This window comes from Nelumbo nucifera, chromosome 4 (assembly GCF_055504915.1).
Source record: "Nelumbo nucifera cultivar China Antique chromosome 4, China Antique-T2T, whole genome shotgun sequence".
NCBI classification, from domain to species: domain Eukaryota; kingdom Viridiplantae; phylum Streptophyta; class Magnoliopsida; order Proteales; family Nelumbonaceae; genus Nelumbo; species Nelumbo nucifera.
Genome location: NC_142652.1, coordinates 54,472,402 through 54,491,847, shown reverse-complemented (window position 1 = coordinate 54,491,847; position 19,446 = coordinate 54,472,402). Strand labels below are relative to the sequence as shown.

Below are 19,446 nucleotides of genomic sequence, written 5' to 3'. Positions count from 1 at the left end.
GTATATTGCAACAACAATGACAACAAGCCAAGCTATATGGATAAAAGTAATACTTTAAGATATGGGAGAACCACAAGTGGAAGCTACATAAATCTATTGCGATAGCAGATCAACTATAGCAATGGCAAAGAATCCCGTATTTCACAACAGAACCAAACATATAGGCATCAAGTATCACTTCATCAGAGAAGCTGAAGCAAACAAAGAAATAGAACTCAAACACTGCAAGACTGAAGAGCAATTAGTAGACATATTCACAAAGGCACTACCAAAAGGCAAGTTCGAACTATTACGATACATGATTGGAGTTACTAAAATGTGCACTAAGGAGGAGTATTATAAGTTGCTACACATTTCTAGAATACTTTACTCTAGAACTTCCTAGTTATACTTGAGAAGCAAGTAAATTTGTGTGGTCAAAATTCCTTCAGTAAAAGAAGGATCTAGAGCAAATAATATTAACCACAAATGTAAAGTCAGTTTACCTTCCAACCACCGACTCTAGCTACTATAAATACAACCTCTTGTATTGCAAATTAGTATGAGAGAAACAGAAAAAATACAGAAGCTACTAGCATTCTCTCTCCTACTTCCTATCATATACTCTACTCTTCTATACCATCAATATACCAACAAGCTTGAAAGCAGAAAGCGAGAGACTCCTCCCCTCAACCGACAACCTGCTCTTCGTCTTCGGCTCCGGCTGTCTCACTGTCCCACTGTCCTCCAGCTCCGGCTCCATGAGGTCCCACTGTCCTTTGGCTTTTTTCCGTCACTTTTGCCATTGTGCTTCTCATCATCGCTTTCCCGTGAGGTCCCACATCAATGACACATCAGCAGAAGCCACAGCTGAAGATGGGGAAGTGGAGATGAGACTATCGCCCCCTATGATCGGAAAAAATGATGGAAAGTTTTATACCATTCTCCGGTGAAATGGTTTCCCGGAAAAGATAATGACAGAGTAGAGGCTATTTGACCAATCGCAGAGTTTTACACCAAAGACGATAGAGATTTTCATCGATTTTATCGGTGGTAACTTTCCACCGATTCTAGATGTAAAACTCACCCTAAGTGGAGTTTTATGCTAATTTACAGCGTAAAATAACACCGAAAACAAACGTAGAAAAATTTAAACCGGGGTATAAAATTTACCCCGATTCTTATTTACACCGAAAACAAACGTAGAAAAATTTAAACTGGGGTATAAAATTTATCCCGGTTCTTATTTACACCGAAAACAAACGCGGCCTTACTAATTTTTGAACCTTAACTTAATAACTAATCATCTGCAGTTAATAAACCAATGAAATCAAAACGTTTGCAGTGTTGTTATGACCCCATTTTGAATTAGATAAGTGACGTGCCAGATGGGACCATAATAATTCATCTAAACCATGATTGTCAGTTGTCAGGTGGGAGTATTTTTTTTTTTTTGTAGAGAAAACTTACGGTAACAGAACAACAAGAAAACCAGGGGTGTTCAAATTTGGTTATCAAATCGAGAACCGAACTAAACCGAATTACTTAATTCAGTGCTTTTAAGATCTTAAAATTTTTTATTTTCGGTTCAGTTTGAGAAAAAAAAATGCAACTGAACCGAAAATTGAATTAACCAAAATATATACATAGATTTACATTTTATTATAAATATTTATATTAATAATAATATATATTTTAATTATAAATGTTATATTTTAATAACAACCATTAATATAAATATAAACTACATTCATATTTTAACTAAATGAGTTAACCGAATTAAAATCAAGCCGGACTTATTTGAATTCGATTTGATTTGGTTCCATTCATGAAAATGGCCCAACTAAAATGTCAGTTAAGTTCAATTTCCGAACTGAACCGACTGAATGAATACCCCTCAAAGACAACAGACAAAACAGAAAATGACACAATAGAAAAAGCAACAGAACAGAAAAAAGAAAACTAAATTAACATAACAGCTGAATCAAACAATTAGACAGAAGAGGGACCAGCCTTTTACAACCTTGCATTGAGAATATCTTCCATAAAGTAAAGCACACATGTACACCTCTTGAGGCCAATGTAAGAGATAAAGCTTCGACGGAGAGTACAGTTCCTCTGACAAAGACCACAGCGATGGGGGCAATCAATGGATCCCTGATTTAAAACTTTTATAATTCCAAGCGCATGGATGTGGGAGCTGGGAAGAGTTTGTGGGTAGGAATGTGGGAAATACTTCCAATACGAACATGAAGTGTAGTGTGGGTAGAGGAGGTATGGGTAGGAGATCTCCACACCTGGTATCGAATTGGGGTGCTCCACAATGCCCCACACTGCATCTCCACCTTGTATTGAGAACATCTCCCCGATAGTATGGGAGCTGATGAGACATCAACGAGAGATGTTCCCAATGTAAGGAAGGAGTGTGCTGTGGGGTGCCCCCATATCTGCACCCCACAATGCCCCACACTGCATCTCCACCTTGAATTTATATTATCTGTCGATAACAACTACGGGAGGTGATGAGACATAGATTTCCCAATATAAGGTGGGAATGTGCTGTGGGGCATTGTAGAGCTTTTAGCCATGTGGAATGCCACTTTATCTTATGTTTTTTTATAAACCTGCATTTCATTAAACGAGAAATAATAAGAACAACAAACACCAACACAAACACAAAAACAAAAAAGACTACAAACTAAAGAAGGGAAATAAATTAAGCCTAAGAGGGGCCATTGGCACGTTCTGGGCAGTTTACGTATTCGCGCCCATGCTTTGATTTTTAATTAAAATAAATAAACATGTAATTATTAATTTATTCATTCTCACAATAACGTGGCATTTTTAAAAATTCTCTCAACAGCATAGGTTGTTTGGACTCCAATAGCTAAACTATTTCCGTCATCCACTACTATATCCAAAACCACAAAGGAAAAGAGAGCTGTAATATCTTTTAACAGAGCAGCAGTATTAACCTCGCGAGGAGCTAAACCTCTCAACTTTGGTGCTTTTAGCCGTATTATATGTCAATAACCGATCTTGGTTAACATTTAGTACCTTCTAATTGACATAGAACAGTTTACATCTTGAGTCTTTGAACGTGCATGCTTTAGGGGAAATCTATGCCTTTCTGCCTGGTATTTTATTTCATTGGTAAAATATATTCCCTCACAAAGACTGACACCTTCTTTCATTTGCTTGAATGTTGCAAAAAGGTCTATATAGCTCCATCAAAGGCCTTGGTACAAGAGAAGCTCCGGGATTGGAACCAGAAGCTTGGTTCATGGGGGATCAAATGTTTGGAGCTTAGAGGTGACGGTGATTCTTATAACATAAGAAATATACAAGAAGCAGATATTATTCTAATTACTCCTGAGGTAAATAATTTGGGAATTTGCCCTTTTTTTCTAACTTGTCATCTGCTTGAATTTTATGTCCTTCTGCTACAGTATGGCTTATCATTTGCACAGAAGTTTGATGTAGTGACCCAGTACCGTATAAGAGATGGTGGCTTGAGCTTTTTCAGTGATATAGCACTTGTGCTTGTTGATGAATTTCACTTGTTAAGTGACATACGCGGGCAGGTATGATGAACTATTACTCATCTTATATCCAGGTTATGTACTTTATAGATTAACTGGAAAAATGATTTTTGTCTCAGGGCTGAAACTGAAAAAATAAGACCACTAGTCATTTGTATTAATTTGTTCATATTAGTTCTTCATTTGTTCATTTGTTATTTTCAACACAACTAGGGCTAAGTAGACTCCATACTCCATAGGGCAGTCTATCTCACATGTTTTCTCTTCTAGGCATTGAAAATTTCAAAACCATCAGGTTCTTACAGTTCTTTCCCCATGATTTCTTTGTGAAATTTGTTGAAACCCAAATCCACAATTTCTGTAAGATTTTGATATGAATTTATTACAACATTATTTAATTTCAAAGTTTGATGTACCAAAAAGGTGAATTTTGTAGTTGCAGTACTTTCTTCCTCCTAATTTAGTGGGCAGACTTTTGGTGTGACATGACAACCAACTACAGTATGGGATCCTTTTTTCCTTGTTTAAATGAATGAACGATCATGAGGATAAAATTAAAACGGAATTACCTTTTCTTTTTTTTTTTAATTTCTTCCCTCTTGAAATTCTTATTGACAGTACCATACAAACATTTGCTAGTTTGGATGGACTTCTAGTTTTGTACTTTTAATAGTATCAAAGTACAAAGTACATAAAATTCTTTTACTTTGGTATTTTTGCTTTAAAAACCATTTGGGTAAAAAATTTTGTAAAGTATTCTTTCCAGAAGAGAAGAACCATTTCCTGTTTGGTAAAAGCACTTAACAGTCATGTGATTCAGTTGTTAAGTCAGTAATGGGAATGTCAAAAGGCAGGGAAATAACAGTTCATTGACAAAGCTGCATCAAGGAATCCATTAAACACGTGAAGTGGGTTCCTTGCAGATCAGAGATCCAATAGGTAGAGTGCATAGCTATAACAGGAGAGGAGGAAATAGCAAGAGCCTTTGTGGATCACTTTAAATCCATATATGACAGCCCAAGAAGAGAGAGAGAAGATATTCCTGACTTTGATTGGCAATTGGAAAGCAGAGATCTGATGGCTGAGCTAGAAAAGAATTTAGAGATCCAAGAAATACAAAATGCTGTGTTTTCAATGGAAAGATCTAAAGCCCCAAGCCCAGATGGACTCACAATGGCCTTTTACCAAGATTGTTGGGACATTATAGGTGGTGACTTAATGGAGGTTTTCTCTAAATTCTTTGATAGAGGTAAGATCAATTTAGGAGCCAATGCTACTTTTGTAGCTTTGATTCCTAAAATGGAAAATGCAAGTCACCCAAAGGATTTTAGGTCCATAAGCCTAAGTGGTAGTATGTATAAGGTAATCTTAAAGGTTTTAAAAGAGAGAATAAAAAAGGTGATAGAATCTATGATTTCTCCAAACCAAGGAGCGTTTGTGTTAGGAAGACAAATTATTGCTCAGATCCTTATTGCCAATGAATGTGCGGATTATAGAAAAAGACAAGGAGAAAAGGGGTTGATTTGCAAACTAGACTTGGAAAAGGCCTATGATTTGGTAGATTGAGGATTTCTGCTTTAAGTGTTGAGAGTTAGAGGGTTTAGAGAGAGGTGATGTAATTGGGTTAAGGGTTGTTTCTCTTCTTGCCACTATCCCATCTTGGTTAATGGGGTAGCCAGGGATTTTTTTCCCTGCAAAGAGAGGACCAAGACAAGGGGACCCTCTCTCCCTTTTCCTTTTCACTCTAATAGTGGATGTTTTGAGTGTTCAAATCTCTATTGTTGATGCTAGAAACTTGGTTAGAGGGTGGAGAGTAGGGAGGGAGGAAATAATTTTTACCCACCTTCAATTTGTTGATGATTTGATCCTATTTTGTGAAGGAGACCCAAGGAGATGGAAAACCTAAAGTTGCTAGTAGAGAACTTTGAAAAGGTCTCCAACTTGAGGGTAAATTGGAATAAAAGTTGTGTAGTTGGAGTTAATAAACAAGAAGCAGAGGTGGCCTTTTGTCTAGATCTCTAGGTTGTGAGGTAAGTGATTGCCCCTAAAAGGTTAGTAGGATGGAAAAAAAAACTACATTTCTTTAGGGGGTAAAATCACTTTAACTAAAGCAACACTAGCAAACCTGCCTTTGTACTTTTTGTCTACCTTCAAGATGCTTGTTAAGATTGTGGACCAGATTGAAAAAATAATAGATTTTCTTTGGGAACCTGGTGATTCTAAAAAGGATTTTAGGGTAAAGTGGGAAGTGGTGTCTAGAAAGAAAGACAGAGGGATTGGGGATTGGCAATATAGATTAAGAAACACAACACTGCTAGGCAAATGGTTGTGGATATTTCCCAAGGAGCAAGAAAGTTTATGGCACAAGGTGATAAAAAGTGTTCATGGTATGGCAACAAATGGATGGGATGTTGGGATCGACCCTAGGGCTTCTTGCTCTTCCCCATGGAAAGACATTGTTGGTGTACTACCTGTTTTCTAACCTTTCATAAGGTATGATGCTTGCCTAGGTAATAAGGTACTTTTTTTTGGGAGGACACTTGGACTGGGGACTCTCCCATCAAGGATAGTTTTCCGATCATCTATTCCCTTTCTTTGAAAAAGTTTCAAGTTATCTCTTCCTTTCGTTTCTCTGAGGACTCTTGGGATCTGGGACTAAGGAGAGGTTTGAGGGACTCAGAAGTGGGATTGGCAGATGATCTTTTTTCTCTACTCAGTTCAGTTTTCTTGGGCCCTTCTTGTCCTGATAGTAGAATTTGGACTGAAACCTCTTCAGGCTATTTCTCTTGCTCTTCCTTTTTCAACACTCTAGTGCCCCCTATAAACCTATCTACTTCCTGCAAGTTTTCTGCTGTTAATGGCGATTCCAGCAAAGAAGTAGTAGCGGCAACAATTGGCCGTGCTTCCAGTGACGATTCCTGGTGGTTGGTTATCAAAGATAGGCGACGACAGAGAAGTTGAACAGCGATAGGTAGGGCCATGGCTTGAAGACGACAGTCAAAGGAAGAGTATTCGGTCGAGGGGTTTTATCTAAGGGTGGCCACGTGTGACCACCATTCACACGAAAATGGAAGCACAATTTTTCCAAAAGCATGAAGTAATAAAAGCTGACTTCGTGCTTTTAAAAAGTTTGAAAGCACAAGTACAAAGTATGAAATCTAAATGATATGTGGTGCTTTTTGTACTTTTGTATTTTCAAAAGTACTTTGTAAAAGCCTATCCAAACAGGGCCTTAGAGTTTCTCTATTTATTGATATAGTTGTGCTTGTGTCTAATTTGTTTAGCGAATTAAACTTGCAGGTTATGCTCCTACCAAGAATGACTTCTTATTTGAAATGGTATTTGGTTAACTTAGGTTGTTTTGTTTTGCTTTCTATATTCAGTGTTTTGGATCTTCTTAAACCCTATTTTCATTTACCAAAAATAAAGCTTTGATTTCTACTTTCAAGTACTATGTAGATTTTTAGTCATAAATGGAAAACTGAAATTCTGATTGTATGATTCCTGGGTTCATTGTTCAGTGTCTTCAAAACTTCATTTTTGGTAAGTAGGGATCACATACCTTACTGTAATGTAGATCCAACCTCCCCTCTTTTACCTCTTTTTACACTCTTACTTTCATCTCAAAATGTTTGGAAATAATCTGATGCTGAGATTTGGTTTGAAGACATTCTTATGCAACACTCAAGAGGGAAATCTGCATTGATTTTCTGCTCCATCAGAAAAGGAGCACAAGAAGCTGCACTCCGTCTCTCTCAGATGGCAATGGACTTGGGGCATTCAAATCCATTGATAAAATACAAAGAACAACAGGAGAGGCTAAGAGAAGCTTCTCTAGCATGCAGTGACAAGAAACTTCAATCATGTATTGTTTATGGTGGTATGTTCTTGGCTTACTACTCAATATATTCCTTTCTCTTTTCAAGCATGTTTTCTTTTATCTAATTTTCTTTGTCATCTTAGTCTAGCTGCTTGATCCTGGAGTATCTATTGATAACACTTGGAAATGGGCTTTATAATTTTTTATCTTGTTGTTCTTCTTATTAGCTAGTTGTTGCAGTTGGTTATCACAATGGTGGACTTTGCTTAAAAGATCGCAACCTAATTGAAGGTCTTTTTCTTAATGGTGATCTTCAAATTTTGTGCACTACAAATACTCTAGCACATGGGATAAACTTACCAGTACATACAGTAGTCATTAAATCAACACAATACTTGTAAGTCGAAGTGTTGATCTCTATTCATATTTGGAGTTTAATTCTTTTGAATTATAATGATCAAAGAGTACCATGAGTGACATCATGTTTAGACACTGAAAAATTTTTCCCTTGTTCAGCAACAAGGAGAAAGGCCTTTATGTGGAATATGATAGGTCCATGATACTACAGGTATGTCATATCAGTCTTCGGGTTCAGTTAAAATAGATTTCTTTCCTTACATTAGGAATATAGTGGAACTCCTTGCATATCCATTCCTAAAATTTAGAAATAAGATAAAATGATTTGGTCCAATGTATTCATGTAAGTCTAACTTTCTCTCTCTCCTCCATGACATTTCTCTTTGACTAAGCAACTTATAGCGATGGTTAATTCCTTTTTGTAATATATCCTGCATCTCATATATTTAGTTTTTCCATATAGTCTGTGCATTGTTATTTACATGGACATATAAATGGCATATAGATGCAAGTGGAGTCCAGCACTGTCAGAATGGAATTTCTTGCACATAATTTTATTTTGAGAAATGGTAAAATTTGAATTAATGGAGGAAATGCATTCCTCAGAACATCATAGAAAGGCCACAGAGGTGCCAGATGGAACAGCCCATCAATAACAGAGTATTGAAAGAATTGTTCCATAGGATTTGAAGAATCCATAGAACATATATAAGAGACTTTAAGAACTAATACACAACATCTATACATGCATTCCTTGGTATTCTTGCACAATTAATCCTTCTTTTAAAGGTGAATCAACTATTTGGAACCTGCATATGTGTGGAAGGGCAGGTCGTCCACCATTTGAGGATACTGGCATGGTTATAATCATGACAAGGAGAGAAACAGTAATTTGTTCACTCTATTCTTTGTAGTTAAGACATTTTCTTGAATCTCTTGAATGGATGTGAAATGGTAGAATCTCGGTATGCCCTTGGCTTTATTTTCCTGGATATGCTTGGTGGCTGGGGTTTTGTGTCATGTTAATATCATTGAACACAATGTTATTGTGTTCAAAATAGATTGCTATCAGGTATCACAAAGCATCTAATTGCAGAAATAGTTCAGCTAACTATCTTTGACATAACTCGGGCCATTGAGTGGATGAAGTATTCCTATTTGTATGTGAGAATGAAAAAGGCATGTGTTCATTGGAATCATTTTAAAGATTTCACATGGGTATTCTTTTCCTGTCCAAGCATGTATTTTATACTCTGCTGTATATTAGAACCCTAAGAATTATGCTGTTAAGAAAGGGATTCCCAGTGAACGTCTAGAGAAGTATATGCATGGTACCTTATATACTCTCTTAAAAAGTTCTTGACTTCTTTTTTTTTTTTTGTATTTTGCCAAATTGATTAATTTCACACAAATTTGTAGAGATATGTGTGAAGAATATTAATGAGTTGTCAAGACATGGAATGATTTGGACAGATGAACATGGTTTTCTCTTGAAGCCTCTAGGTATCTTGAGCTTATAATACTACGGTCATTATTTTCATGATTTACAATAATGTCATTAATTTTTTATCTGAGCTTTTTGCCATTCTTTGTTTTCACTATTTCAGAACCTGGAAAGCTGATGACAAAATACTATCTGAAATTTGACACAATGAAACACATTATAGAAGCTCCTGAAAGATGCAGTATGGAAGATGCACTTCACATTATTTGCCGGTCTGAGGAATAACTTGTATGTATATCCATCCACTAATGACAGATCCTAGTATTTTACAATTTAGCTAGACATGTAATATAATGTACTCATACACTGTGACATGAAGGGATACAACTCAGACACAATGAAAAAAAGCTTCTGAATGACATAAACACTGATAAAGATGGTCGTCTTCGTTTTCATATTGTTGGTGAAAATGGCAAAAAGAAAAAGTGTATCCAAAGCAGAGAAGAGAAGATATTTGTGTTAGCAAATGACTGCTTGACTGGTGATCCTTCAGTGCATGATCTATCCCTCAACCAGGTCTATCTCCTAGTGGATGATACCATGTGGCTTCATAATTTTATCATCCAAGCTTGAGACCAATGTCAGAACTCATCTATATTGCACAGGACATGAACTCCATATGCTCAAATGGATGCAGAATTGCGAAGTGCATGAAAGAGTATTTCCTTTACAGGAAGAACTACAAAGGAACAATCAACTCTACTCTTCTATCCAAATGTCTACACGAGAGACTCTGGGATGACAGTCCTTACCTGCTGAAACAATTACCGGGCATTGGAATGGTGACTGCTAAGGTTCTTGTTCCATTTCATTCCTTATCATACTTTGTTTATATTTCTGAATAAAAAAAAAACCAATATCCAATGTTGATCCCAGCTATCTGGGTGTTGAGAGGGTGGGCTGGATATGGACCTAACATTGACTCTAGATTTCTGAAATTATTTCTTTAAATACATGATGCCTTAAATCCTAGATTTAGAACTGAAATGATTTTATTTGTCATTAAATCTACTAGGCACTACATTCAATTGGAATTATTTCATTTGAGACGATGGCAGAGGCTGATCAAAGGAGAATAGAGATTGCCACTGGTCGGAAGTACCCCTTTAGTAACCATATAAAGGAGTCTCTCTTGACACTTCCACCAAATGTTGAGATGAAGGTTGAGGAAATTGAATGTCAAAGGCAAGGAAAGTCAAAGTTAGCAATAACATTGACTAGGTTATCACAAGCCATTGCATCAACTAAGCGGCATTATTCTGATATGGTATACATTCAAGAAATCCCTTGCCATTTTCTTTCTGTGGCCCAGTTATAGTTGGGTTACTCTAGATAGTCTCCCCATTCTGAATTTGAACACAGTTCTTTTAACACATACAAGTGATTATGATTGCATGCAGGTTGTTGGTTCAGAGGCAGACAACAACATCCTCTTTCATGAGAAAATAAGGTGATATCGATTTTTTTTTATAGAGAATAAAGGGGATACTGGTAATAATATTGCAAATATAACCAAAGGCGTCACCACATGTCTTGTATCCTCATTACCCCACTTTGTTAATCCATGCAATTTCCTAGTTCAGATCTCAACCTGGTAGAATTATTTGGATGATCTGGTTAACTGCGTCATTTTGGACATGGGGCAATTTTCCATAAAATCCCATGTATTGAAGACAGGGTTGCCTTTTGTACTAGGTGATCTTCCTGTGGTGGGGGTGGGGGCTATAAATCTGACTCTCTAAAATTTATTATGTCCTGGCTGCTTGCTTCAATGACTCCAAGAGTAGCTAGGACTGTTCAACACTTCTCCACTGCTGCTAAGATTTGGGAGAAAGTGTCTTAAACTTATGGACAAAGAAAGAACAATGCCAGAATTTATAGGCTGAACCAAGGCATTGCTGCCTTGAGACAAGGAGATATGACTGTTGCAACGTATTTTGCAACCCTAGAAGGACTATGGGAAGAGCTTGATCACCACCTTAATCTTGATTGGGAGAATGCCAAAGACAAGGAGAGGCATGATAAACAAATTGAAGAGGGTAGAGCCTTTAAATTCTTGGCTGGTTTAGACCCAATGTATGAGAGCATAAGGTCTCAAATTTTGGGAAGGGATGAAATGCCAAATTTACATCATGTTTATTATCTAGTAAGGAATGAAGAGGTTAAGAGGAAAGAGATGCAAGTTGACACTCAAATAAAGCCAGCTGAACGGCCTGTTGAACATTCAGCCCTGATATCTACAAATCAAAAGGGGAATAAGTATTCAGACAAGAAGCATCTTAAGTGCACTCATTGTGGAGGTGAAAGGCATGTAAAAGAGACGTGTTGGGTTCTTTATCCTCATCTGAAACCAACTGCCTTGAGGAAAGACAAGAAGTATCAGAAGGGTCAAGCAGCAAGTGGGAACCTTGTTACTAGTCACAGTGATGATAGCTCAAAGAACTCATCTACAATTGCTTCTTCTCCCATGGGACAGACTACTAATTCCTCTGATGAGGTAGAGGTACTTAGCCGGGCTTTAACCCGTCTAAGGACTAATTCTCTTGCTTCCACCTCCCTTGCCAAATCAGGTATTGTCTCTGCTTTTAGTGCAACTAGTTCTATTGACTCTACTTATTGGATTATTGATTCCGGTGCAACTGGCCACATGACACATATGTTCTCTCTATTTTCTTCCTATCACTTATTGTCTAGTCAAGATAAGATGAGAGTTGCTGACAGTTCTCTCTCCACCATCTCTGGGAAAGGGGTGGTTGACCTAAGCAAGGACCTCTCTCTTAAATCTGTTCTTCATGTTCCCAATCTTTCTTCCAATCTCTTATCTGTTTCAAAGCTTACCAAGAATTTGAACTGTAGCATAACCTTTTTTCTTACACATTGTGTCTTTCAGGACAGATTGACAAAGAGAATGATTGGGAGCGGTCATGAGTATGGAGGTCACTACTATTTTGATGCAGACAATCAGTTCGGCCTTAAAAACATCTATTGCTAGTAGTTAGAACAATGTGTGGACTCAATAGCTAGGTTACATTTGTGGCATGCTAGGCTAGGTCATTTACCTTTTTCATCATTGGAAGGGTTGTTTCCGGAATTATTCAAGGGTATTTCAAGTCAAAGTTTAATTTGTGAAGTGTGTCAGTTGTCAAAGCAATGTAGAACTATTTATCCAGTTTTTAGTAATGAAATTCAAGCTCCTTTTGATTTAACTCACTCTGATGTTTGGGGCCCTTCACCCCTTGTTTCTGTTGATGGCTTAAGTTACTTTATCAGTTTTATTGATCACTACTCACGATGCACATGGATCTACTTGTTAAAAGGACGTGATGAAGTGCCACGGATAACCATGACATTTTGCAAAATGATTGAAACACAATTTGACAAGAAGATTAAGCAATTCCGGTCAAACAATGTTGTTGAATATTTTGAAAGATCCTTGAACCTGTTCATGGAGGATACTGGCATGCTACATCAGTCATCTTGTGCTAGTACCCCTCAACAGAATGGGGTTGCTGAGCACAAGAATAGACACCAATTGGAGATCGCTCGAGCCTTACTATTTCAGCACAAGGTTCCCAAGCACTACTGGTCTCAAGCAGTCCTTACCGCATCATATCTGATAAATCGAATGCCATCCAAGGTGTTGGGTATGAAAACTCCTTTCTCTGTCCTTTGTCCTAATCTTTCAGACTTTCCCCTTCCACCTAGAGTCTTTGGTTGTGCATGTTTTATACATGTAAAGGATCCAAAGAAGACCAAACTGGATCATAGGGCTACGAAAAGAATCTTTCTAGGGTACTCTCCTACACAGAAGGGTTACAAGTGTTATGATCCCGTCACCAAGAAGAAATATGTCACAAAAGATGTGGTATTTTTTGAGTCTCAATCCTATTTTCATTCTTCCCAGAATCCTCTTCAGGGGAAGACTAGTGGATGGAAGAGGATTCTTCTTTTCCCTCTTTTTTTGTGCCTCTTTCTGCCTCAAGCCTTCCATCTTCTCCTCCTGATCCTCCTAGTTGTAGCATCCCGGGTGAACCTAGTGAGGCTCCCATTGTGCCAGCTACCACTCTTGATGCTGCAGATGTTACTGAAGAGTCCAGTAGGCAACAAAAGGATATAAGAATCACTTACAATAGAAGAAAAAAGAGCCCTCTAACTCATGGCTGCAACCAATTGGACTCGGTTCAACTTGTCTTAGCAACTCCAGGTAATCTTATCACACATACTTCTGATTTGGATCTCCCTATTGCTTTTCGTAAGCCTACCCGTTCTTGTACTATCCGACACCCCATTGCTGAATTTGTTTCTTACTCACATTTATCTCCTTGTTATTATTCCTTTATGTCTGCTCTCTCCTCTGTGCATGTCCCTACTAGGTACTCAGAGGCAGTGTCTGACCCAAGATGGAAAGAGGCTATGAACGAAGAAATGAAAGCCTTAATGAAAGCAAGGACTTGAGAATTAGTGGATCTACCAAAAGGGAAGAGCATTGTCGGATGCAAGTGGGTGTTCATTGTAAAGCATAGGGAGGACGGGTCCATTGAAAAGTACAAGGCTAGACTTGTGGCAAAGGGGTTTACTCAAAAGGAAGGGATTGACTACAAAGAAACCTTTGCTCTAGTAGCGAAACTCAACACAATCCGGGTTTTATTGTCATTAGACACAAACTTCTCGTGGGAGCTACATCAACTAGATGTGAAGGATGCTTTCCTAAATGGCGATCTACATGAAGAGGTATTCATGGATCCTCCATCAGGTTATGTTTTTGATAGGAAAGTGTGTAAACTGAGGAAAGCATAATATGGTCTTAAGCAGTCTCCTCAAGCTTGGTTTGAGAAGCTTTGTGGGGCCATGAACAAAGTGGGGTACACTCAAAGTGGGGCAGATCATACCTTGTTCATAAGGAAAAAAATAGCAAACTTACAACACTCATTATCTATGTGGATGATATGGTGATTACAGGGGATGATCTGGAAGAGATAAAAAGATTAAAGGAATTCTTGGCTTTTGAGTTTGAGATCAAAGACTTGGGCCATTTGAGATACTTCCTTGGGATTGAAGTTGCTAGGTCAAAAGAGGGCATCTATATGTCAGTGGAAATATGTCCTTGATCTCCTAGAAGAGACAGGTATGATGGGGTGTAGGCTAGTAGATACTCCAATAGAATAGAACCATGGTCTACAGGAATCAGTAGGAGAGGACTACCTTGATAAAGAGAGATACCAAAAGCTGGTAGGGAAGTTGATTTATCTGTCTCTCACTCGCCTAGATATTGCTTATGTTGTACATGTTGTTAGCCAATTCATGCACTCTCCAAAGATCCCTCATATGAGAGCAGTGGAAATGATTCTCAGGTATTTGAAGACTTGCCTAGGAAAAGGAATTTTGTTCAAAAAACACAATAAAATTGAAATTGAAGCATATACTGATGCAGATTGGGCTGGTTCTGTTGGGGATAGGAAGTCAACTTCCGGGTACTGCACGTTTGTTGGAGGGAATCTGGTTACATGGTGGAGTAAAAAGCAGAATGTGGTTGCTAGATCAAGTGCAAAGGCTGAATATCGAGCTATGGCTCATGGTATTGCTGAACTTCTGTGGCTTAGGACCCTTCTTAGTGAGCTCGGGATAAAGATCGAGTGTCCTCTCAGGTTGTACTGTGACAACAAGGCTGCCATCAACATTGCAAATAACCCAGTGCAACATGATAGGACGAAACATATTGAGATTGACCGACACTTTGTTAGAGAAAGAATAGTCTCAGGGGAACTCTGCATTCCTTATACTCCTTCCGGGATGCAGATTGTAAATGTGCTAACAAAAGGGCTAGCTTCAACAAAATTCTTGGATTTACTTGGCAAGCTAAACATGATTGACATCCATACTTAGCTTGAGGGGGAGTGTTGGTTTGGCTGATTTAATGTATATGTTAGTCATTGTTGTGTCTTAAGTCATTAGTTATTGGGCCTAAACTTGTTTAATGTTTTTATTTGTCTAGGTGTCCCATCACTAATCAGGGGCATTCTAGTCCATTCATGTAACACTATGTAATAAACATATATATATAAGATAGTAGGGTCGGCTGAGAGTTTTGAGCCGCCATTCTCAAACTTTCTCCTCTTCTTCTTCTCTTCTTCTTCAGCTGTTGTGTTCCAGCAAACATCTTGTATCCTCATTGCCCCACTTTGTTAATCCATGCAATTTCCTAGTTCAGATCTCAACCTGGTAGAATTATTTGGATGATCTAGTTAACTGCGTCATTTTGGACATGAGGCAATTTTCCATAAAATCCCATGTATTGAAGACAGGGTTGCCTTTTGTACTAGGTGATCTTCCTGTGGTGGGGGTGGGGGCTATAAATCTGACTCTCTAAAATTTATTATACAAAATCATGCATATGGTAGATTTCCTATAGTTTATACTTGTAAAATTACTTACTAAGCCATTATTTATTGTACTGGTATTTTACCCCTCCATTTTGTTTGGCTGCAACAGAGTGGATGAACTTTCCAGGTAAGGAAACCAGTATCCTTATTGATCTATCTGATTTGCATTTCTATATTTTCTAAACAATAAATATGATATGCTTGCTTCTTGGACATTAGATGCTTTTGTATGGTATTATGTTTATTGTCTAATCTCCAAGCTGTTAAACATAGGTATTTTGATATGATAATGTAGTATTTTGGTTTGATGTAGCCACCCGGGCATTGACAGAATGACAGGGGGTACTAGCACTAGGGCCTAGGAAATCCCAAGACTCTGGAGCATCCATATTTATATAGCACCATGTCTTTCTTTCTTTCTTCTTCCCTACTGCAGCAAACTGTCCTGTTATTCTTCAGTTTTTTTTTTTTAAATAATTTAAAGCAAACTTACCAAGATACTAAATGTAGCCACTTGAATTGCATTGCTGAGACTTACAAAGTACCACATGGTTGCCCAAGTCCAAAGGCAGTTAATGTGTCTTGGAATCTTGAGGAAAAGAGTATTAGAAAGTAGGGCTGCAAGCAGATCAGATAATCAGATAGAATCAGATATACCTAAATCCAAATTTGATTCATTAATATTTGAATTACTTGGAAATAGGAATTCTGGATTATTCTAGTAGATTTAGTGTGATACTGTGATTAAAGTAGGAGAGCAAGAAACAATGTAGAAAAGAGTGGAAATGAAGAGAAGAGAAGAGAAAGATTGAAGGGAGGCAAAAATTCTTAGGCATGTATATACATCGAATCAAATCGTATCAGATCATCCTTAACCAGATTGATTTTGATTGGAAATTGGACCAACAGATACCTTTTTCAATCCTATTTGAAGGAAGTTGTTCCAGGGAGCCCCTATAGCACCATAATTTGGCCTTTTCTTTCTCTACCCACCAGAGACAACTCGTTCCAACTCCTTATTTCTTATTTATTTTTGGGGATTGGTTTAGGCACATCCAATGATAAACTAGGCAGATCACTTGTAGAAAGACTAGGAAACTTTTCTATGTAAAATGTCAATACATAAAGAGGTTTTTTGGTCTTTTAAAATGTCTTTTTGAATAGAATTTTTGTTTTGAATAATGCTCAGGGATGTGCCCCTTTCATTACAAAACAGGACATGTCCAAATCACTCTCCCTATTTTCAATTTGTTAATGTAAAATGTCAATACATAAAGAGGTTTTTGGTCTTTTAAAATGTCTTTTTGAATAGAATTTTTGTTTTGAATAATGCTCAGGGATGTGCCCCTTTCATTACAAAACAGGACATGTCCAAATCACTCTCCCTATTTTCAATTTGTTAAGTTGTATTTCTAATTTTGACAAGTCTATTTCAGCCCCTACAATTTGACGGTTCTTGTACCAAATCCTAGAGAAGGGAAGCTGACTATACAAGCTGACCTAATCTTTGAAGAATACAATAGGTTGTTATTTTATTTCAGCTGATATGGAGTGGAGTTAATTCTCAGATTCACCCAATTTATTCTAAGGTGATGTTCATGCAGTTGGTCTAGATGTCCATAAAAAGCTTGTAATAACAAGGAAAAGCAGTTCAAACCTAAGCTGCATGAACAGTAATAAGCAATACACCACCTTTACTCTGCCGAAAGAAATCTACATGGTTGAAGATGACGATGACAACACCACCTCTCAAGCAACAACTGGAGAAAAGAAAATTCCTAGTAAATCCAAATGGGAAACATCTTCCACGTGAGCAGCCGTTTTTTTCTTGGTAGTTAAATTGGTTTGAATTTTCTTTTATAGTTCATGCCCATGACACAATTGGGTCTGAAAACTATTCATGCATTTGCTTACAGGCCGAAGGTACTTCGTCTAATACAATTCCAACACATCTTTGCCTGCACCTGAGATTTTTTTTAGCCTGCATTTTAACTGTTATTATGGTTTTTCTAAATTCTTACTTTAGGCACCCCCATTATTGAAGCTGAAGGAAACGAGTGTGAAATTCTTACTGAAAAAACTATATTTGACCACATACGTAGAAAAGCTAAGAACTTTCCCAGGTTGGCTGCATCAAAAACCACGTCTTCAACATCAGAAACCTCGGTCCCTACACGAAAACGATCATATGACAGTGGATTTCAGAATGCAACTTCTGTTCTGGGAGACAAAGATAGAAATAAAATTCCGAGACAGACTGTGGTCCTTTCAGAACTGCACCCCAGAAATGTGGAAGAGAAAAATTATTTCATAGATATAGATGGACATGGTTTCATCTCCGGAGGCTTGAGCAGCTTCAATGTCCTAAAGGAGCACACTCTTACAGGTATTGACCAGAACAATTTCTATTCATTGCTATCTTTTATCTTCAATGTAAATTTTACCCTTCACCTTTTATGTCGATATCTTTTCAAGGTGTTAATGCTCCTGAAATTGAAGAAAACAGACCAAGAACTGCAAATGAAGGAACAATATCTGCTGATCTGAAAGTCAATAATTTTCTGACGTTTGACACACCCAAAGATTTTGAGGCTTTGATCATTACAGTAAAACAATTTTGTGAAGAACAGCCTGAACTTCACAATGCTACTGACATGTTGGAAAAAGCAGCTCCAAGTAACGTCCTGATGGGCACTTGGAGTACTCCAGATTCAGAACCCAGAGTGATGGAAGAATACATTAATGGAACCAAGGGAACTGCAAAATCCAAGCAATTTATAGTTTCCAGAAGCCCCAGCAGCAGAAGGAGGAAATTGGATCCCCCTGCAGGAGTTTCGAAAACCAATACTAAGATGGTGTGTTCTGTTATGTTCCCGGAAAAGGACTTTGGGTTGCTGGTGCAGGGAAAAACTGAGTTCACATCTCCACCCCCCAGAGAGCCGCCCCATAACGCCCCATATCATATCTCCACCGTATATTCTTAATATCTCCTGATGATGACATCATCGGTTCTGATACTATCATTGAGAGATGTTCCCAATACACGGCGGAGATGTGGTGTGGGGCGGAGATGTGAACTCGGAAAAACTACCTCACTGCTAGAACTTCTTGGAGAAAATAGATGCAAACAGCAGCAGTTTTCAGATGGAGCAAACAAGAAATGTTCATTGGAAACGGTACGTGGAAACAAGGTATTAGCGTCATCCCTTGGCTTTCAGAGTGTCTTTTCATTTCTTTGATTTTATTTTACTCGAGGGATGCTAGAAAAACCGTTTACTATTTCATCAGGAATGGGATAGTGGATTTTCGTGTCTCTCTTGATTCCTAACCTACAAAAGGCTTGGAAGTCCAGGACTTGCTTAAAACTTGATTACAAGTGTATATAGTGGAATACCTGTCACACTGATTTTTTGAATTCCTTGGTATGGTGTATCATGTCAGCAACAAATGAATTGGATATTCATTTGATGAATATCAAATTAAGCTTTGGTTTTAACTCTTAAACCAACCGAAATGAATTTAGTTAATACTAAGCTTTGGTTTTAAACCAATTACCAAAAATAAACTTGGATATCAGACCGAATCAAATTTGCCGACTTGAATTCGGATAAGCCCAAATCCAAATTCGATTCAATCCACTATTTGTATCCCCCATTTAGGCACGATGTTAAAGATGGGCTTTGACTTTTGACCAACCTGTTAGGCTGATAACATAGCAATGCTTTGTTCCAAGAAGGTTCAAGCATCGATATGATAAGTTTGATATAGGGTGTATTTGTAAGGTGCTGATACATTTTTTTAAAGCTAATCTTCTTTTTTTTTTATTTTATACACTAATCTAATATATATATATATATATATATA

At 37.6% G+C, this 19,446-nt stretch overlaps 2 protein-coding genes across 2 annotated transcripts; both read left to right on the top strand.

Annotated features, from left to right (window-relative positions):
• The first annotated feature begins 9,158 nt into the window (after positions 1–9,158).
• Positions 9,159–10,544, top strand: LOC104610157 (ATP-dependent DNA helicase homolog MER3-like). Its single transcript, XM_088903775.1, has 5 exons — positions 9,159–9,201; positions 9,306–9,383; positions 9,522–9,718; positions 9,808–9,996; positions 10,218–10,544. Exons 1-5 carry the CDS (start codon positions 9,159–9,161, stop codon positions 10,518–10,520), a joined length of 810 nt encoding a protein of 269 aa, XP_088759901.1. The 3' UTR covers positions 10,521–10,544.
• Positions 10,545–14,805: 4,261 nt separating this feature from the next.
• LOC148800520 (uncharacterized) lies at positions 14,806–18,566 on the top strand. Its single transcript, XM_088903774.1, has 3 exons — positions 14,806–17,391; positions 17,609–17,968; positions 18,058–18,566. Exons 1-3 carry the CDS (start codon positions 17,310–17,312, stop codon positions 18,564–18,566), a joined length of 951 nt encoding a protein of 316 aa, XP_088759900.1. The 5' UTR covers positions 14,806–17,309.
• Positions 18,567–19,446: the final 880 nt, after the last annotated feature.